Source organism: Calypte anna, chromosome 14, assembly GCF_003957555.1.
Source record: "Calypte anna isolate BGI_N300 chromosome 14, bCalAnn1_v1.p, whole genome shotgun sequence".
NCBI lineage: Eukaryota > Metazoa > Chordata > Aves > Apodiformes > Trochilidae > Calypte > Calypte anna.
In genome coordinates this window covers 2745095-2767055 of record NC_044260.1, presented here as the reverse complement: position 1 = coordinate 2767055, position 21961 = coordinate 2745095, and the positions used below count along the sequence as shown (strand labels likewise).

At 56.0% G+C, this 21961-nt stretch overlaps 1 protein-coding gene across 1 annotated transcript; it reads right to left on the bottom strand.

Annotated features, from left to right (window-relative positions):
- Positions 1-613: 613 nt before the first annotated feature.
- On the bottom strand, positions 614-21679 carry CACNG3 (calcium voltage-gated channel auxiliary subunit gamma 3). The gene is given in 8 exon segments (XM_030459817.1): positions 614-1577; positions 1579-1710; positions 1712-1838; positions 1841-1882; positions 1885-2016; positions 3083-3220; positions 4501-4587; positions 21424-21679. Coding segments are annotated over 8 exon segments (933 nt in total). The 5' UTR covers positions 21635-21679; the 3' UTR covers positions 614-1513.
- Between the last annotated feature and the right edge of the window lie 282 nt (positions 21680-21961).

Here is a 21961-nt window from a genome sequence, read left to right as displayed (position 1 = left end):
CTGCTGTGGCCACCACCACCAGCACGGGGGGTGGGAGAGGGAGGTCTTGGAGTTGATTTCATGATCCGAGTCCCCAGTGATCTCCTTGAGAGTGCTGCTCTGTGGGCATCGATCCCAGCAGCCAGCCCAGCTCCATCGGAGTTCCAAGCATCCCTCCTCCCGCTCCAAGCATTCCTGCTTTGTTTTTAAATATTTCCCCAAGATCCATCGCCTCCACTGGTTTTAATATGTGCAATCAGCAACCATAGCAATTAAGAGGCCTAATTAGCATCTGAATTGGTCTTCTCCTGCAAACCCCCTTCGCATTAGTAGCAAATAAATGGTAAGGGGATGGAGAAGCTGCACAGGGCTGAGGGCAGCCCCGGGGCTGCCGGGGGTGGATGAGGGATGTGGGGATCATCCAAGGGATGTGGGGATCAGTCAAGGAAGCCGTGCACCCCCCCCCTCCTCCCCAGGAGCAGGGAATGGGGCCATGAGGGGCTGCTCCCCCAGACCCTCCACAGCCAGGAAGCCCAACCCCGTGGCTGCCGTGGAAGCCACCACCAAGCAGCAGTGGGACAGAGCGTGTGGCCCACAGCAGGCTCAGGGTGACCTAACTCAGCCGAGGAACCTCTGTGCCAACTGGACAATTTTATTGTGACTTTCTCGGCGCTGTCCCGGCAGTGCAGACCCACACACCACACACACAGCCCGGCCACCAGCACAGCCTCGGTACCACCAGCTCAAGCGTTGCCTCCTTGGTTGTGCCTAGACAGAAATTTGTGACTCTGTGTGTATTAATTTTAGGGAATTAATTCATATTCTTGCAACATTAGAGGTTAATTATACTCTGGTTAATTGCTACCAGTCGTCGGAGGAATCTGCTCCTGAGTCCTTTCACGGCCTGAATGCACCAAAGGAAGGAAAAAGGAAAGGAAGAAGAAAGAAGCCCTTTCAAGACCACAGAAAATTGCAAAAGGATGTTTCTTCCAACCCAACATGACAAAATTGAATTCCAAGCTATTTAATGCATGCACGAAACGCCACGGAGAGACCCAGCCTGAGCACTCCATCCACCGTGACAGGAAAAGGGGGTTCAGAACCCGGCACTCGGCACCGACCCAGTGCCTCAGACTCCGGATTTCCAGGCAATTTTGTTTAAATGTAACTACCAGGGGGAGGGTTCTCACAGACAGCGCTTCCATGGGACACAGAGCTACGGGAACACTGCGGTGATGAGCAACACTAACGATGGAGACCTAGGGAAGCCACCCTCAGGGTGGTGACGGAAGCCCCGCTCAGTCCATGGGGCACCACGGCCATGGTCCCCTCCCAGCACAGCCCTCAGCCCCCCCACACCGGAGGTCCGGTCCCACCGGGCCCTAGCCCAGCCGGTGACATTTCAAAAGTTGAAAAACCAGCCCCGCGGGTGGAGGGCACGGGGAGCCGCCTGGGTTGTCCTTAAAAGGGGATTTCATGGGTTACACCGTCACGAGAATGATGTCATGCAGCCCCCAAAATGCCCCTGCCCCCCTCAGACCGGCGTGGTTCGTCTGTTGGCCGGGTTGTTGTGCAAAGACTCCTTGAACTCTTGGGGATGGAGTTATGGACTGTAAAAAACCGTGGTCCCGCTCCGAGTTGAGCAGCGTCCCCATGGTGACCTTGGAGGGATCCCTGGAGAGGGTGAACATGGAGATGTCGGTGGAGGGGATGGTGCCGAAGCCCTCTGACAGGCGAGAGGTCCCGGGAGCGGGGCTCGGTGGAGCGGGAGCTGGACCGTCGGCGGAACCGGTACCTGTAGGGGGGCAGGCGGGTGAAGGCCGACTTCTTCAGCAGCTCGGAGTGGGACTTGGCACGGATTGGCGGTGCTTCTCGATGTACATGTGCACTGCAATCACCCCACCATCTCGGCGATGATGAAGGACAAGGCTCCGAAGTAGAAGGACCACCCATAGGAGTAGCTCTTCTTGGAGTCGCTCTGCCCTGGTCCCTCGTTGGCTGAGATGTAGACTATGATCCCGATGATGTTGCTGAGACCCTTCAGGGGAGGAAGGAGAGGGAGAGGTGATGGAGAGGATAGGAGGGGAACAGGGGACTCTGCCAGCAGGAGCTGCTCAGCCCTTCTCCTACCACCAGGAGCCATGGGAGGGTGCGGGGGTCATGGCTGCATCCCTGTGGGGCACCAGCCCACCCCCCAGCACCAACCCCCTGGCAGACCCCTGCTGCTGTCCCACCAGGCATCTGCACCCCCGTGCACCCATAACAGATGTGTGATCACCCATACAGAGGAACTACCGCTGTTCTGTTTTTAAAAAAGGACATTTCAGGAGCTGGTTTTGCTTTGCTGAGATGTTCACCACGTGCTGCGCTGCAGGAGCTGGAGCAGGGATCAGCAGGGATCCCTCCAGCATCAACCCCAGCTCTCTGCAGCCCTGGGGCCACGGGGAAGCAGGAATGTCTCTGTCTCTTTTCATTTCTGGTGGAGCCTGGAGGTTTTATTGAGGATCTGGGCTGGTTTTGCACCACCAGCATCACGGGGGGGCTGGGGAGCTGCTGCTGTATTCCTGGATTTACTTAATGAATCGATTATGTTCTTTCCGTTGTTTCTCATCTGCATCAGCAGCTCCGCCAGCAGAAGGAGGGAGAGCATTTTGTCTCTTTGTGGGGAGAAGAAAAATAACACCAAACGGAGCAGTTCCTTGAGACAAAGACATTGTCACAAGATAATCAGTGGAAGCGTTGGGAACAGTGCACAGAGAAATGAGTAATCCACAAGGAATGGCCTCGGCAGGGAGTGGTTTTCCCTTGCAGGGCTGCAGCAGCCCCTCTGCCCGGTCCCTGGTGTCCCCACTTCCTGCCTGGTCCCACCATTTTCTCCTGGGCAGTGATGGAGGGCACAGCTCCCCAAAACCTGCCCAAGGAGGATGCTTAATGTGCTCCCACCACACCACTTGCCAGAAATCTCTGCTGCTTCCTCCCTGCTAGGAGGATTTTTCCAGTAGGATGGGACAGCTCACAACCCCCAGAATCCATCCCCTCCGTGCCCAGGAAGACCCACAATCCATCTCATCCCCCATGCTCACATCCTCCAGCCTGCTCCTACCTGCAGAGTACGAAGAAGAGCCGGCGCTGAGGATGACGTTGTGTTTGCTCTTGTAGAACTCGCTGGCTGCCACACAGAGACCCCCAAAGAAGAGCAGCCCCACGCTGAGGATGGGGAAGATGCTGGATGCTCTCACTGCGCTGCAGGACAGGGAGTGGGGCAGGGTCAGCCCTGGCATTGTGCCCACAGAGGAGGCTGCTGGCACCTCCACCTCAGCACCCACAGAGGGTGGCAACAGCACCCTTGGGTGTTGCCCAAGGGTGAGGGAGACCCAGCACCATCCCTCTGTGTCCTCTGCTTGTCCCCAAGCTGCTCTGCTCAGAAATTGCTGGCATCAGCCCTGAAGACCCCAGGATTCAGGGCCACAAAAACGGCTTAAGCCCTGAACAGTGCTATTTTTTGCAAGGAATTCTGTCCTCACATCCTGTCCCAGAGGCAGTGGCTGGCACTTCACCTGCCCCTTGCCCACCTTCTGGGTTTAGGCTACAGGCAAGACTCTGGAAGCTTGGGGACTGCAGGGACTCAGACCCAACCTCATCGGGCTGGGCAGGAACAGTGCTGGCACTCACAGGGGTCAGGAACCTGTCCCTTGGGTCCCCAGACTATCCACCTGCCTTCTGGAGGCAGAATTGACAAACTGACACACCTGAAAATCCATCACAAATTGTTTTCTGATGTAGGGAAGGAAGATTCTCAAAATGAACAGCCCCAGACCCCCAGCCCAGCACAAATGATGCCATGACACGGGCTGAGCTCCATCCATCCCCACGGGGATGAGCTCTCAGGGGCTGTCTCTGCAGGCTCAGGATTCACTGACCAAATGATACCAAAGAAAGGGCTTTTTCTGTGTGGTCTTACAGAAATCCAGCTTCTAAACAACAGTGAGGGGTAATAAATGCAACAAATCACACCCTGCTGCACTAAAAATGCTCTGTGCCTGGGCTTAAGCTCTCATTCCTCTATTGGGCCTTTAATTCAAGGCACAGAAATACAGCAAAGCCCATTAAATGCATTCTGGGGGCTTTAAAATAGATTTTTTTATTTAAAATGTGGGAGGGGGTGGGAGAAGAACTTAAATGCTAATCTGCTAAAATTGCAACCAGGTTCCTTGAAGCACACTCCTCTCCACAGGGGGTGAGCAGAGGTGATGGATCCCACAGAGCTTGGGGATGGGGCTCAGAGCAACATCTGGAGGAGCAGCAGCTGCATCAGGCAACATCCATATCCACCCTCTGTCACCCCATGGGAGTGGCTCTGGTGGACAGCAAGTGCCAGACAAACCCCATTCACTGCTACTGTGGCATTAGGGAGCCCGGGGGGCTGGGACCTATCAGCCTCCTGCCAGGGCTGGGGGACTTGGAGAGGGTGCCAGCAGGAGAGGGGGGTCCCTGGGGGGCACACACAGCTCCAAGCAGACTCACGGAGGAGATATTCAGCTGTGTCTTGCTCGTAATCTGCATCCTCGGGGAAGTGGTCGATTTTCTTGCAGACTCCTCGGAAGGTTCCTGAGGAGACAGAAGGCAGGAGACACCCTGAGCCCTCTCTGTGCTGGCAGGAGCCCTGCTGGACATGCTGCAGGGACACCAACACTGCTGCTGGGCAGGCCTGAGGATGGAGGCAACTGCTCTGCCAGCTGCTAGCCCTCCCACTTGGCGTTTTGGGGGGAAAAAGGCTTTTTTTTTCCCCCCCCCTTCTCCTTCCTGCCTCTGAAGCAAACCAAGCACACTTCACCCTCAGCCACCCACTCCTTTGCTTTGGCTCCCACCCTGCTGTGCTTTGGGGCTGGGTGCTCTCTGGTGCCAAAGCTGTTGGTTGTGCCATGGGGGGAGGGAGCCAAGGACAGGGCAGGAGATGAGCAGGGGACACAGGGACACGCTGCCAGCAGGTGGGAGTGAGGCAGCACAGCCACAGAGAGGGACCTTTATGTCCCTAGGGATAGGGACTGGCTGTGACTCGGCTCCTCTCCTGCTCCTCCACCCGCCAGCCCCATCAGCCTGGGCCCTGTGAAGGCAGAGAGAAATTAAAGGCATAAACTCCCTGAAAATTAAAAAAAAGAAAAAAAATCTGGCTCTGTCCAGTCGTATTGTTGGATGCAGCCCATCACCTCCATGGATGCTGCAGGCCTGCTCCCCATCCAAGACACTGAGCACTGTGCCCAGTGTCTGCTGGGGACACTGGGATGTGGCTGGTGACACAGCCAGCAGCACACTGGCAGCAGCCTGTGCCACGTTCCTCTGCAGTGCTGACAAACCCTCTCCTTGGTGTTACCTGTGGGGAAACTGAGGCACCACGTGTGACTCCTGTGGCGAGGGGCAGGGCGAGGTGGCAGGGATTCCTGCAGCAGCTCTTAGGAAAGGGGCAGCCCCGGTGGAGCAGACTGGCTCTGTCCCCTCTCCCCTGCCCCAGACAGGAGATGCCACCAGGGACAGGGCTGAAGGCGTGAGGAGCCAACCCGCAGGGCTGCGAGCTCGAGGGAGCAGAGCATCGTGACAGGCGACAATGAGAGCCTGGAGATGGAGCTCCGGAGGGGGCGAGCGGGAGACACGGCCCCGGCGGGAGCACCGCCTGCTCCCGTTTGCTTTGGGAACTGCGGGAGAAGGGGAGGCTGAGAACGGTGCCACCACGGGGGCTGGGGAGGCAGCGGGCCCCGGCGGGGATGGCAGCTGCACACCACAGCCCCATCCTCCTCCTCCTCTTCCTCTGCTCAGCTTTTGGGTTTGCACCCACCTCCTCTGAGCGTCACCCACCGACGGGGCTCTGCCCCCTCAAGCCATCCCCACATTCCCCCCTTTGCTCTCCAGCCATCAGGCATGTGCTGCCAGCCAGGGGGGGACCGTGCCAAGCCCCAGCATCCCAAAACACCCAAAATTCCTCCAACAGACCCAGGAGGATACACAGAACTCCTGGACCTGTCCTCAGCCTCACTTCTCATGGGGTTGTTGCTGCCAGGGCTGTGCTGGGGACTCGGTCTCCATCTCCAGTTGCCTTGATCCTTGGAGCCCAAACCCACAACCTGCTCTGCTGGGACAGACCTGCCCTGCCCTCCCGGGGGGTAGAAGTTGCTCTTGGCACAGACCAGCACAGCAGGAGGGATTTGGCACCAGGGCAGCACAGGAACATCTCCCTCCTGCTGCTGCGGGGAGGGTGGTGGGGTCAGTGCTCATCATCCCATCAGTGAGAGGAAACTTTCCCTGGTGCCAGGTGGGAACGGAATTAGAGGCTGAGTCAGCCCATCAGCACAGTGTGCAAACGAGAATACTAATTTTCTTGGGCTCGGTCTCTTAGAAGTTCTTCAGAGGCCTCTTGCACTGCTGAGCCCCCACCGAAACCCAGGGCTGGCACCCCCTGCCCTTAGACTTCCTCTGGAATTCTGTGACTGTGGGGGATGAGGGCAAGCCTTGGAGCAGGAGGCGCCTGCAAGCTCAGGGGATGCCCGTGTACAGATGCAAACACCCCCAAAATAACAATCAGTGACTTTCTCAGGGCAGGGGCAGAGCCTTTGTTCAGCATTGCTGCTGCAGGACCCAACACCAACTCCCTCCAGCTGCCCGGGGCAGAGGGAAGTGCCCAGCCATCCTGAAGCCAGGAAGCAGCTGATCTTTAAGGTCCCTTCCAACCCAAACCATCCCATGATTCTGTGATTCGATGACTGAGGCCGGGGGCAGGCCCAGCTGAGCACCAGGAGAGGGGACAGAATGGCAGCATCAGACATCCACAGCTCACCCCAAGACGTGGCACTGTGTCCCTGCAAGTGACAGGGCTCCAGCTGCCCAGTCCCAGAGGACAAGGGACAACCTGCAGGTGCCCTGAGGGCTGCACGGAGGCACAGCCAGGGCTCACGGCGCTGCCTCCTTGCAGACCCTCCAGCCTGCATCTTGCAGGTGGTTTAGCAAAATCCAGCTGCCCTCCAAGGCCCAACGGAGCCCCTCCACCTCCCTCGAAGGCCCAGCTGCCCGGCTCCACCGCATCCATTTCACACTTCTGACATTTATTTTGGCTCCTTACTCCCTCTGTTCATTAACCGATGCTCGTCGCTATGGCGACTGCTGAGTCACCCGACACACAACTTCCCCGGGCTCCAAACAAATACACAACAAGGCTCAAATCACAAAAAGCCCCCCTGCCCCCAGAATGCTCACGGATCTTGGCAGCCGGGCCCTACTACAGGCAGGGTTACACCTCCAGCGGGTATAAAGGCAGCAGGATTGGTCCCTGCTCCCTAGCACCTCACGCTGGTCAAAGGGGATGGATGGGGGGCCAGGAGGATGCTGCTTCTCCCCACAGCCCCCATCCCCTCTCTGTAGCAGAGGGAGGGCAGAGCTCCCACCAGCCAGGACCACACCAGGACCACTGCCCTGGCTGCTCCCCAGCCACTTGGGAGCCGTTTCCCCACGGGTGCTTGTGAGCCACAGTTCCTGGGGTTCATTTATCTGCTGGCCGGAAGGTGCCGGCCCAGGCAGCTGCTGCTGATGTTCACTCCCCACTCGGCTCTCTCTGTGGTCGATCTGGGTGATTTCTCTCCCTATTAGTGTAAATCCTGATCAGACAGATTATTTTAGAGCTGGAATTTCCCTGCCCTGCGCCCTGCACGGCTCCGCTCCTCCCTTGAGGAGCATCCTGGTTGCTGGCCCGTGGCCAGGGCTGCTGCCAGCACTAGAAGAAGCTGGGGACAGTGGGAGAGAAACATGGACACAGCAGCCCTGGGAAACGCCTGCTGCTGGGCTCAGGGAAGAGAGAGGCACAACCCTCTGAATGAAATAAATCAACCACCAGAGCAGTAACATCACCTGGCCTAAGGCCTGGCTCAAAGCAGCAGGGAAGCTGAGCAATGCCCTCTGCCACCGAGGACATCCTGTCCCTGTCCCCAGCCTCTGGCCACACGGCATGGCTCCACACCCGCTGCCCACATCTCTCTGTGCTCTGCCATCAGCCTCAGCGAGCTCCGGCTCAAGATCTCGCTGTGACGGCCCCACTTTAATCCAGGGGCACCCCCAGCGGCCCCAGGCACCCTCTCCAACGGGTAAACCACCCGGGAATATCCCAGGTGGCAGCACCGTAGGTGGCCATAGGGTGTCCCTGCCCGCAGCCTGCAGGCACCCCTGCCTTGGGAACAGCGGATTCAAGGGCACAATTCTGCATTCTCTGGTTTGGTACAGGCACCCTCCTCCTTTCCCCTCCTCTCCCCTCCCGCGGGGCTGGTTTGCATCCCGCACTTCCCAGAAACCCTCGCTACCTCTCCTCCCCCCAGGGTCGCATCGGCCCCGAGCAGCAGGGTAAAGGAGGTGACAAACGCCTGGTCCTGAGAGTCCCCTCCCCCAGGCAGGGGCTGCCCGAGGCGGGGAATGCCCGGTCCCGGCAGGGTTTTGTAGCTGCTGGGTCAGTTGATGTGTATTTCGATGTAGGTGCTCTCTGCAGGCACTGGTTGGAGAATGCAAAGGCAATTAATTGATTTGATCTCAGGTCTTTATCCTCTCCAAGCCTTTTTCCCCAGGGAGGGCTGGCAGGGGGTGGGTTGCGGGGGAGGCGGGGGGGTTGCGAGGGAAACACGAGTCTCGTGATGGTGAAAACATCGATCCTAACCTGCAGAGCCAGGAGACTACAGAGTTACGGTTTTAAATTCTCATTTCTTTTCATCCAGATTTCCAGGTTCCTAAATGAGAACAAATTCCTCTCTTCCCTCGTTGGCTGCCTCAGCCAGGAGGAGTCCTGGGGCAAGACCTGCACCTCCCGATAATTTAAGTGAGTTATTTTCTCTGTGGTGTCTTCCAGTCATGGGCTTCCTGCAGGTACCTCATCACGCCAAAGCTGCTCGGAGGAAGTGGCGGGGTCATTATGGTTTAAGTTCCCTGAAAATTCATATTTGTCGGAGAAACCAGAGGTCCAAGCACATCTGCAAGTGCCTGGGCATGAGCCTGAGGCACATCCTCAGCCATCCCCAGGCTCTGCACTCCCTTCAGGAACAAGAGCAAGGTACTAAATATCTCCAAGGAATTAAAACTTCAGGGCTCATCTTTTTTTACCTCCCACCCACCTCCCAGATGCTTGGAGAGAGATGCAAAGAAATTTTTCCTCATCCCTTCCCTTCCCCAGCTTCAGGCGCTTGCCAGGGATCCCTTCCTGCCAGGCTTCAGGCTCTTTGCACAAGGTCCCCGCTGTGGGGCTGCAAAGCTCCGACCTTCCGGGGCCAGGACGGAGACGGCAACACCTCCAGCCCCGCACCCGGCACCGCACCGCACCCTCCTGCTCCAACTCCACCCTGAAGGCAAATCTCCCCCGCTCCCTGTTCCTCTCTCTATCCCAGCTCCCTCCGTGTCGGGAAGGGTGCTGGGCTCCCCACCGCCATTCCCAGGGAGGGATCCTGCAGCCCAGCCCCGCAGGGTCCCCCGGCACATCCCCCTGCCCCACACCAGCTCCCCCGGGCTCCAGCTCTCCTTCACACCCTCTCCCCCTCTCTGCGGTGGTGGCTTCTGCCTGAGCAGAGTCACCTACACAGATACGCCTTTACTGAAGGATTTTTTTTTCCCCTTGCAAACCGAAAACAAAAAATAAATTCCGAAAACCCATCAAACCACCAGTGGAAAAAACCCAAGTCAAATGACAGGAGAGCCACAGGACGAGGTGGCAGAGGTGGGCTCCAGAGCAAACCCACCCAGGCTGGACAAACACAGAGGGTGCAGGCACTGAGCTTGCCCAGAGCTCAGCAGGGTCTGGGGAGCAGCTCCCAGCTCAGCATCCCTGGGGGGACCCATCCAGGCAGCCACGGGCACACTGAGAGCTTCTGCCAGTTTTAGTCTGAGAGGTGCTGGTGATCAGCATGTGGCACAGAGACTGACCCCTCAGCACTGCTAAAAGGGGGGGAAAAAAAAATTAAAATTGTACATTTTGACAGTGACTCATCATCTTCCATTCTGGAATCTGTGGGGTTGTTGCAACCTACACAAGGCAGTTCAGAAAAGCAAAACAATTCTGAATAATAGAGGAGGAAAAAGTTATAAAATGATGGGTAATTTCTAGCACTCTGCTTCAAGGGTTTAGCTTTGTTTTTCTCATTATAAAAGTCATCATCAGGTAATACAGGGTTGCTGCTTCCCTGGGTCTCCCCCGGGTTTCCTTCCTCTCTCCATCCTTCTACACTGTTGGAACTCAGGGAGGGGAAATGCCCACAGCAAACCCGGCTCCCAGGAGGTTGCCAGGCTTTTTGGCCAGCAGGAATGGGGTAGAAAGGTACAGGGGGGCTGTGGCTGGCGTGGGGGCCAGGGTGGCCAAGACACTGCTGTCCCCTCTGTGACAGTGACACTCATGGGCAGCCAGCACCAGGAGCCCTCAGATCAGGCTAGGGAGGAGAGGGCTCTTCAGTGTGCGTAAGGAAATTGTCTCATGTTTTATTTCCAGCAGCGAATAAACATTGATTTGTATTTTAAAAGGTAATTGACATTCCTATGATAGCTAAATCAGTGCTGGAGCAGCCAGGAGCAGCGTAAATAAGCAATGTGCTAGAAATTAATGAGCTTCAATGATTGAGTTTATCCGTTTAAATGAATACAACTCTAGAATTAAAATAAAAATAAAAATAAAAATTTGTTTCCCTGCTCGGAGGTGTTGATTGTAAGAGATTGGGCAGGAGCAGGAGCCCTTGCCCAGGCATCCCTTTGCCCAAGGGGCCGGGACCTCCCCCTGGATCCCGCCCTCCTTCCCCTGATGGACATTTCGGATTCACCCGGGATAACCGAGGAGCCTCTGGGCAGCGTTCGCTCCCAGCCCGCCTCTTCCCAACAGGAGGTGGGGAAAGGGGCTGCAGACACCCCACCCCTGCAGCCAGGGACACGTTTGAGAACAAAAAAGTTTTAGTATTGCTTTTTCTGCCTCCAGCCAGCTGCCCTTCGTGGTGATCCCTGCCTCTCCTCATCCACCTTGTCGAACTTTATGCCCTTTTCTGCTGCTCTCACCCGGACACAGCTTCCATGCACCCAATGATGCCTTTTTCTCCTCCTCTCTTTCTCCCAGCCCTGCAGCATCCCAGCTGCAGGATGGGGAGAGCAAAGCCTGCCCGGCAGCACATCCTGCAGCTCCTGCACATCCCAGCAGGAGCCGGGTAACAAACAGGGATGGCACCGATTTGCTTCTTGGAGGGAGCTTGACACACACTGTGCTGCTGAGCCCTACAGAGATCCATGGGAAAATCAAGGATAAACCTGCTTAGAAGGGACCAGGTGGGAAAAACCGGGGTGGAGAGTGTAAAAACCCTGGGATCCCCTGGCTAAAGAAGTGGACGGTAATTCAGCCAAAGATAATCATTGAATCCAAGACTGCTTTGGGGTTGGGGGAACCTAAAAGCTCCCCCAGTGCCACCCCTGCATGGTCAGGGACCCCTCCCCCAGCCCAGGGTGCTCCAAGCCCCATCCAGCCTGGGCTGAGACACTGCCAGGGATGGGGCAGTTTTCTCTCCTGGATCCAGGGTGCTCTGGTGTCTGCTCCAAAGCCCCAGCTCTGCCAGAGGCCAGATCCTACCAGAGGCTGCTTAAGCACCTATTTATAATAAGCAGGAGAGAAAACTGCATTATGATGGGAAGCTGGAGGTTTCACTTCACCAGTATTAAAATGTCCTCTGAATTTCTAAAAACCTATAAATGACAATTTCCTAGCTCTGAAGCACGGCATCTCATGCAGGGGAGTGCTATTTTAGACTCTGTGTTGACAGCTGAAAGGGAATGGATCACAGAATTAAAAACTAGTTGCTGCTCAAGTCCAAGCAATCATTACTTGATTACACTTCTTATGGGCAAACAGAGGCAAGTCCAAGACAGCAGCATATATTCTTGGTGCTCTGGAAGGTCAATCCACAGAGCAGAAAACAATTATAAGCCAAATCAGGAGAAGAGATTCGGGCATGAAAGCATGACTGGGAAGAGAAAATGATTTAAGGGTGGTTTACCCCCAAACTCATACCCACGACAGGAGCTTGCATCAGTTTAAAAACTGCCTGGCTAATATGTAACAGCCATAAAAATAAAAAACCCGTGCCCAATAAACAGAAGAAAGGAGGTATTTGTAACTCTGAATATAAACCAGCAGCCAGAAATTGCAGAGCGCTGATAAAGGACACAAACAAACAGTGGAAAGCCATCAAAACCTCTCCCTGGTGCATTCAGATGAGGAGCAGCAGCAGAAAGGAGCAGCGCTATCGCCCGGTACCAAACACCAGTGTTTAGTCACAGGACCCAGAAATGTTAAATAACTCTTATTACAACTGCAACATTTCACATCCAGCATCTTCCACTCCAGAGCTGAGAGAGGGAGCAATTACAGCACTGCCAGGCTGGGCAGCCCTGGGAGGGCAAGGATGGGGCTGCTGGGCATGGCACCATCCAAGTTTATTCCCTTTCTCAAGGTGAAGCAACTGCTCAGGTTGGCGACTAAACAATGCCAGGGTCTGTTTTTCAAGGACTTTGTTTAATAAAAGCACGGAGGGCTCAAAGGAGAAGGTGTGCTGAGAGGAGCCCCAGGGGTGAGCCAGCCCCTCGTAGCCCTGCACAGCCGGAGCTCAGCCCCATGCTGAGGATGCTGAACCTCATCAAGGGCTGGGGAACAGCAAACGGTGTCAGGGGAACCCCAGGGGGCAGAAGATCTGGCTGAAAATATGTAAAGTGCCAGGGAAAGCACTGTCAGAGCTTCAGCAAGACCAGCCGGTTGCCAAAAGGCAATTTTGAATTTCTGAGCTAGCTGCACGAGGCATTAAAAAGGTCACTATTCCTGAAATCCAGATCTTTACAAATAAACACATTTGCTGAGGCCTGGGTGAGTCACTCCGGGGAGCAGCACAGAGCATTTCCAACTTAATGCTCTTGACAGGCCACGAGCCCGCGATCTTTTCATGTTTACAGTTCATCAATAGTTTTTACAGCTGCACAGTCAATCTTTAAAGTACATTTAGCCTGGAGGAGGCTCAGCAGGCTGTTTTCTTTGCAAAAGTGATATGAAATTTATTTTTTTTTCATCCCTTTTTTATGGCATTGATTTGAAGGTAAGCACTTGAACTTCAAATACAGGACTGCCACTCAAGCACTTGCCTTATATATATATATATATATATAAACTTCTGTCACATCTCCCTAATGATAATACTTGAAATTTCTGCTGATGCACTAAAAGGGACTGGATCCATCAAAGACTGTTTATTCCAGAGAATTCAGTGGGCATCATGCTGCCTGCTTGCTGAGGGGGAAAAGAAGGGAAGAGAGCCCCAGGCAGCCCCTTGCAGTACACCAGATGGGCAAAGAGAGATTCAAGAGGCTCAGCAAAAAGCATCCCTGGCTTTTTTTTGGGAGAACAAGACGGGAAGAAGGGATTATCCTACTGCCTGAGTGTTAGAGAGGACTTTGCTGGTGAGCGACTGATGCCAACCTTGCCTTCCCCCTCCAGAAAATAAAAGATGCCAACCTACACCCTGGAAAGCTTTCCAGAAATTCAGAGCAACTTCCACAGCACAGCCCTGGCTCAGCCCTATGGGTCCCAAGCTGGGACCAGAACCTGGCCCAGAACCTGGCCCAGAACCTGCCCCACTGTCCCCCAGCTCCCCAGACCCGACTCAAAGCACAGAACAATCCCTTAAAATAATCCCAGGGCTTGGAACCAAGCCTGGCTCCCACTCAGCTCTGTCCTTCCAGGAGGCAGCAGCAGCCACAGAGGGATGGGAAGGGAGAGAGAAGTTAAAAACACAGCAGCCCTGAGATGGATGGGCAAGCAGCAGAGGCTCCCCAGCTCCTGCCAATGCTTCCCAGCTCCTCCCTGGTTTGCACTGGATCACCCTGAGGAGCCCATCCTGCTGCTGATGTTTTGCCAATGGGCTGGAGGATGGCAGGGCTGTGTCCCAGGGCATGGAGAGATGGAGTGGAGGTTGTTGTGCCTGCCAGCCCCACCGTACCCTGCTCCCCTGGTGCTTTACCTGGGGCTGTTCCACCAGTTTGGCTCCCCAGCTCATGTCCATGGCTCTGCTCAGGCTCTGGGCAACCCCCCTTCCCCTCTCCCATGGTGCTCGGGGAGCTGTCAGTAAGGGGGAAAAGCAGGGTAGCCACCAGGTGTGCTGGGTTACCAGCACTTCATCAAACCATTGAATGGTTTTGGTTGGGAAAGCCCTTTAAGATCATCAAATCCAAGTGTGAAATAGAGTTCCCCCCCACACACACACCCTGGCAACTTTCTGGGAAAAGCTCCATCCTACTTGTCCTTCAGCTTTTCCTGTTGGAGGGATGGCCAAAGACCAGTGAAGGACACAAAACGAAGGTCACCTGATGGGTGCCAAGGGATTCTCTGGGTGTGGGGAGAAGGAGCCTCGGGGTTGTGAGAGGCTTCCAGAAGCTGCTGCCACCTGAGGGATCCCTGCCCAGGTCCCATTCCTAGTCCCCAACCCCTCCCTGGCAGTGTTGCCCAAGCTGGTGGGGCTCCACAGCAAACAGAGGATTTGGCAAAGCCACAGCCTCAGCTGCAGGCCCAGGGCAGGGAAAAATTCGTGTGAGATCACATCTGTCCCACGCATGGGGTGACAGTCACTTTCCCTGCCCCAGGCAGCCCCAGCCCTTGCCATGGCCAGGGGATGGGATTGTCTGTGGGATGGCATATGTGATGCTGATGGAGCAAAGAATTCCAACAGCTGTAAAAAACCAACTGATGAAGCCCAACCCCTCGGGGGCACAGAGGGGAGAGCCCAGGATCTGGGCTGCTTGTGCAGTACGCAGCACAACCCAACACTGATTTTAAGTGAAAACTGGAACCCTTTAAGGGCAGCCACTTGCTGGGAGCCTCTTTGGGGGTCACTTTCCTCTCCCCTTGCATTTCCAGGTACCACTGGGAAAGCTCCATGTGCTCAGCAGCCACAGCTCCTGCCTCCCCCACCTGCAAACCCTGATCTTCTCAGCCTGTTGCAGGCAGCCACTCACCCACCCTGCAAGGGACTTTTTGCAAGGGTGGGGTTGACAAGAAGAGCCCAGGTGTCCCCCTGTGTGATCCCAAAGGGAGCAAATCCTGCTCTGAGGCAGCAGCAGTAAGAGCATGGCAGGACAGCCCTGGGGAGCTGAGCCTGGGGTGTCACCACAGCAAACCCACCCAGGATCCCTTAGGGTGGGAGGTGAGGTCACCCTCCACTCCAAGCACTAACCCAAAACACAGTCAGACACCACCTTCAAGGAATCAGCTTCCAAGAGTCATTTTTAAAATTCCAGAGAGTTTTAGCTCTTGCAGCACAGCTCCAGCCCACACTGATGGGCAGGATCCTCCTGACTCCTCCAAAGCCTCAGAAAAGCCCTCACCGAGCACCCAGCCCTGCTCACCCCTCACTCAGGGTGGGTGCCTCTCCCCTCGGGTGCTTTCCAGCCCCACGGATTGATGTTAGATCCTCCTCTTCCATCCTGGGGAGGTGGGTGCTGGTGTGGGCCTCCCCCCAGCCCCAGAGCTTGCAGCCTTCGTTAGCCAGCCCTAATTATTTACAGCTGTGATGGAGACCGTGACCTTGCACGGGGAAAAAAACCCACCAAGCCTCATTCAGATTCAGCCTTCCACCTCGACTGAGCAGCAAGGGCTCTGGAGATGACAGGCTCTGCACCACGCCTCTGCAGCACTAAAATGCCTCTTTCAGAGCTCTCCCCAGCACACGTCCTGCTCATCACGTGCTGCTCACTGCCACCGTGGCCACCAGCTCTCCACGCACCCCAGGAGATGGGGTTTGTGGTCCAGATAAATGCTGCAGCAGCCCAGGAGGGTAATCCTGTCCCCTCCCTTCCTGCTGGAAGCAGAGCTGGTGGTAGGGGCTCCTCTCCAGACACCTTTCCCCAGCAGGCAGGACCCAGCTGCTCGGATGTGCAGCCCCAGAAGGATTTGTGTGGCCTGGGCACTTGGCCACAAGGGTCTGGAGGGTCCAGCCAGCCCCATGTCCCATCTCTATCAGAGGACAGTAATTAATGCGTCACTCAGTCCATCCCTTCCCACCAAGAACAAGGGGCAGGGATTTTCCCCGAGTCAGAGGTTATGCCTGGGCCATGCCAGGGGACACCCTGCAGAGCCCTGTGCTCAAGGCAGTGTTCGGTCCAGTTCCAACCCCTCCTCAGTGCTGTCCTGTTTAGAGAGGCCTCTGGGGCATAGGGGTAAGGGGTCTGTTACCCCTCCAGCATCATAAGCACACCAAATAACTTCTAATGGGTAAACTGGTCCCTCCTCACCCGCCATCACAGATGCCTCCATCATCTGCTCCCATCACACAGGTTAACCAGGTGCCTCCTCCCCCCTCACATCATGAAGAGCAAATAACCACCATCCCCCATCCCTCTGCTCAGCCCCCAACCCTCCTATGCTCCTCACAGCCCTGTCCTGTCCCCCCCTCCACCACCTCCAGCCCACTCTGGCCATCCCCAGTCCCTCTTGCATGGCCAGAACCCCAGGGCTCTCCTTGCTGTGGTGCCAGAGCCAGTCAGCACCCCTGGGACAGAGCAGTGGCACCAGAGTGGTGACACCAGCATGGGGGCTGTGCTGGGGCTGCAGCAGTGTCAGGGAGCATGGAGACAATGGAGACACCGGGACACTGGCACCAGTGGCACCAGAACCGGGCCAGAAGCATGGAACAGAAATGCTGAATGGCAAGAGGGTCTGCTGATGAGAATCTGCTACAGACACCATCCAGACAGAGGCACAGGATGAGCAGCTCCTTAAATACCCACTGATAATGAGTAGTGAGAAAAAGTGCTCTATCATGGGTGATTGCAATCTCAGGGACATTTGCTTGGTGCTTTTAAAAATTAAAGATAATAACTTTCTAACAGAAACAATATTGCTGTCACCTTGGGGAAATTCTCTGCTTGGCCTCGCTCAGAAGGAGTGAGAGGAGCTGAGAGCAGGCGAGGAGCTGGTGGCTGCCCAGGAGCAGCTGCTTCCAGCCCGATTTAACACCTCCAGCATAGACCAGCTCAGCAGAGCCAACAGCAACCTCTGACAAAACCACCAGCAACCTCTGACAAAACCAACTGGGGGAAAACACAAAGGCAGAAGCAGGACTGGTGCTGAGGAACAAGGCAGAATGCTTCCTGGTGTCCTGGGTCTGTCAAGGACAGAACAGAGAACTGCAGTTAAAACAATTAAAAAATCAAGGCTTTTGATGCTTTTAGGACGTGCCTGCGCTGTAAGAGGAAGCCAGTGGGATCAGCTGAAAATAAATCTGCAGCCAAAAGGGTCTAAAATAAAACAGGAGGGATTTTTGAGGCACATTACTGCTGGTGGGCATCACCACCAGGCCATGACTGTGCAGCTGTCAGTCATGAAGCAGAAGTGATACCCAGTTATTTATCAGGTACCTCTGTTCTGTACCTGGACAAAAATCTGTCCTGTATCCCACCAGGACTCGGGGAGGAGGAGGAACAGTGATTTTAGTGTAAACACGAAACTGATAGGGCTGGAGAACTTCCTCCCAGAGCATCCAGAGAATGGGCTGAGGACTTTTCTGAAGAGCTAGAAAGGATTTTAATTAATCTTGTAGTTCTGTTGAATTTCTAGAAGCCAGGAAAAACTGGTTGAGTGTTTAATGAGACAGTGCCAGGAGTGAAGTGCTGGGCTGTGGTGTGAGCTGTGTCCCCAGCATCACCTCCAGGCCAGGGGGGGTGGGTAGCAGCAGGAGGGACCAGGGTCAAACAGCCCAGCAGAAAATAGAGTTATCAAACCGCATCAGTTTTTCTTGATAGCATTACAAATTTGGTGGATAAAGGAGATCAGCAAGATAAAACACTTAGAGCTCCACAGGGTATTTGATTCAGCTCTCCTGACAAAGGAGAAGACCAGCATTAGGCAGAGTCAACAGTGCTTTATTAAGGGGACTGGGAGGTGGATTGCAGAGATTGCACGTTGTCATCTGATGGGATACTGCTACACGGGATCTCCTGCTACCAGGATGGTGTTGAGCTGTAACCATGTCTAAAAGAAAACATGAAATTATTGTATATAAAAGAAACAGCTGAGATTTTTTTTTCTTATGCTTAAAGGAAGTTTGAAGGGTTCATTTCTTTCCCCAGGGCAAGAGCTGGCTTAGGGACATGGCAGATTCACCATCAGCTAAAGCCTCCAGAACTGATCATCTAAACTGACTAAAATGCTCAATAGCAAAGGAGGAGATGGAAGTTGGGTGCAGAAAGGGCTCATCAAGACCCTGTGGGCTGTGGGGGTCAGGTCACAATACCCAGAAGAGCAGGTTTGAATCTAGGCAGCTTCTCCTCCCCCCAAAATTACAACAAAGCCCAAGCAAAGCTCCCCAGGTTCAGCAGGGAGGAATTTCCAGGTTGCCAAAGGCCACGTTCATGCTGCTGGGGGGACACAGGAGAGGATCCCCAGACAGGAGCAGGTAGAGCAACACTCACAATGCTCCAGAGATGACAGAGCATTTTATTCTGATGAGGGAAATGAAGGAGGAAAGGAAAAGTACCACATTGCCTAAAATATGGTGTTTCCAGCAGCCTTGGCCAAATCCTCCTGCTACTTCTGCCTGTTTCAGCTCCACGTGATGCCAGGGAGCCGGTCCCAATCTGTACCGCGCAGCAGGGAGGACGAGAAGGCTCCCTGTGTCTAATGATGCTGAATTTAATTAAGTTCGGTGATAACCAAAGTTCTTTGACTTCCCTAGAAACAACGCAAGCCTCAGCAGCTATTTCTCAGCCGCAGCTTCCTCCCGAAGCGCTGTGCATTTCCCTCCCCTCTCCATTAACAAGTCAATCAACAGAGAAAAACAACTGATGAGCAGCAGCCACGGGGGACACGGACACGAACACGGACACACACATACCCCGACAGCCACCGGTCACGTTCAGGCGGGAATTACAAGCAGACACCTACAAAGAGTTTTTTTGCACAGCGTAAAAGTGATAATTTGAATCCAAAAACCGCAACTGCAAACCGAGGGTACCCCTCTCCCAGCAGCCCGGGAACGCCCTCCTGGGCTCCAGATATTGAGTCAACCACTAATTTGTGTTTTCCAGCGTGGGTGTCTCTACATGGGTCTGCGGCGGCTTCATTCAAGATTTATCCGCTCTTGCCCGTGGGCTCCTGAGCCTCACGTGGTGCCAGGGCTCCCACGCAGGCGCTGAGCCTGGGTGACTGACAGCGATTTAAAGAGCATCTGCGACGGAGCGGGCACCCGGCGCTCGGGCAGCTTCAGAGCCTGCCAGGCAGACACACACAAGGAGCACACACACGCTTAGTTTCTCCCATTAAACAGCCATTAAACCCCCCTTAGTGGCGGAAAGTTTCAAAGCCGGGGTGCTTCCTCCGGGTCAGAAGCATCGCTGGGTGCTAAAAGCATCTTCTGCAGCACGGGAGAACCGGCCCCTTCCACTGACCCCAGCGCAGGATGATGAAATGCAAACTTGTTTTCCCAAGCCAGCTACAACGAGTGCAGAGAAATGAGAGACCCAGCAGGAACCAGACAGGACCCGCTGCGTGTGACAGTCCTGGCTGCAGGGGCTCAGCAGCTGGGGGGAGCTCAGCCCCCTCTGCAGCACAGTCCTGCCCCCGATGGGAGGTGCTCAGCTCCCCAAAGCTCGGCCGGGGGAAGTCTCCCCTTCCCAGCATCGGGAATACAGGTATACTCCAACCTATTTCTCCAGCAAAATTCAAGAGGGTGATGAGCTGTCCCCCCCACCACTACAACCATACGTTCTCACACCAAGCACCAACTGGGACCCTCCCAGCCTGGCTGCTGACCCCCACAGCCCACCCCGGCCCTCACATACACAAAGGATGATGGAGCTGATGATGGAGACAGTGCCCAGCACCAGGCCTCAACTGTGCCACCAGCACTGCACTGAGCAGAGCCACCTTGTTCCCTCTCCCAGGACCATCTGCCCTAGGGAGAGACTGTGCAGCCGGGAGGGATGAGCCCCAGCTGGTCCCTGCCCTGTGTCCAGCTCAGGGAGATGGGCTGTGTGTGATTCAGCTCTGAGCTGAGCATGGCACCCTTCAGTCCCTTCCTCGCTGTGCAGTGCCCAGGAGACCAGGGCCTCACCAGCTCCTTCCCGAGCAGTGATTTATGGCAGTGAGGGAAACATAAAACATTCACTGAAAAAAAAAAAAAATACAGCCAGCAAACCCAAGAATTTTAGAATTACTCATGCCTCCAGTCATCCCATCTTTCAGAGCCCTGGCTGCTGCCTCCTCAGCTCAAGAGGAGAGACAGATTATCTCAAATTATTTGTTACGGAATTAAGAGCATAATCCAAACCCTCCTTGCATCAGTAAGAGCTCTGACTGACTTCGCCAGTGTAGGACCAAGCACCAGGAGCAGACAGGGTAATTCTGCATCCATGGCCATGACTCACCGAGAACTTTCCAATGTGGAGGGAGCAGCTCGGCCGCCACGGCTGGCTTGTCCCCACCAGCAGCAGTGTTACTCCTGGGCTGGCTGGGGGAGCCTGGCACCCAAAGGATCTTAGGGACAGTCCCCCCAGGTACACAGGACACGGACTGCAGCTGCTAATTATAAAAGTTACGGCTCAGTTACCGATTCCATCAGTAGTTTTTTTTTTTTTTGCTGTGCAGCTACCAGCACCTGGCTCCATTCAAGCTCCCATTTAAGCACAGCCTGGTGTTGCTCATATAAACCTCAACCAGCAGCTTTGGGTCAAAATTGTTCCCTGAAGCATGGCCTGTGCTGCAGGAGGGCAGCAGCTGCTGTGGCCTCTCCAGCCGGGTGCTGCTGCAGGAGGGAAGCAATGGGGCGAATGAGGAGGCCGGGCAGGTGAGAGCCCAGCCGTGGGGCAGCCCAGATTGTCCCCCCTAGGGATGGAGGAGGGACAAGCTGGCACTGGTGGTGGGGCTCAGCTAGAGAAATGCCGGGTGCGACGGTTTTCCCGGTGCCTGAGGAGCCTCGGAGAGGCTTCGGGGCTCTGCTCGCAGCGAGACTCGCATTAAAACAGCCCCTGGGTCAGGGAGAAGAACCTGTGGCCTCTCAGTCCCCGCGTTCCCGCAGCGGGCACGGCGCTGCCGGGAGGATGCTCAGCACGGCTGCCCACAGACTGCGCCGGTCCCCGGGCACGGCGGGGACCCCAGCACACCGCGGCGGCCCCGGGGCCCGGCTCCACCAGGACCTCGCGTCCTGCGTGCGGGAGCCACCCGCCAAGTTTCCGCCGTGTCCCCGGGGCCGAAGGGGCTCCCGGCCGGAGCGATTCTCCCCTCCCCAGTCCAGCCGGACTGGCCCGACGCTGGGGTGGGGGGGTCCCGGGATGCCCCTGCCCTCCCCCGAACTTTTGGGCAGGGCCCCCCGAGGGGTCGGGGTAGGGGGTCGGAGGGTCGGGCGGTCGCCCCGGCGGGGCGGTCGATACCTTCCAGGCAGCACGTCCTCCAGAGCCCCGAGTGGGTCATCACCTCCTCGTTCTTGCGGCTCGTGTCGTTGTCGCTCGTGGACTTAGTCCTGCACACGCCGCGCGAGTAGAGCCAGTAGTCGGTGCCCACGGCAATGGTCATCAGGCTGAAGGCTGCGAAGGCTCCCACCGTGGTGATGAGCATCTGGACGCCTCTGTCACACATCCTCATGCTGCTTCATCCTACGGCGGCGGCTCGCAGGGGAAGGGCCGGCGCCGCCGCCCGCCGCCGCTCTCCGCGCCCGGCGCCTCATGCCCCGCGGCCCGCGGAGAGCCGGGACCCCGCGGCGGGGCTGCGAGGGGCCGCCCACCCCCCGGGCACCCGGCCGGCATGGCCCCAGCGGCGGAGCGGAGCGGATCGGCTCCGCCGTTCACCCGCGGCGGGAGCGCTCAGCCTCTCCCGGCGCCTCCCCCGCACCGCCCGGCCAAGGCAGCGGCGGGGGCGGCGGGGGCGGGGGCAGCGGGGGGCGGGACGCCGGGAAACCGCCCCCGACCGCCC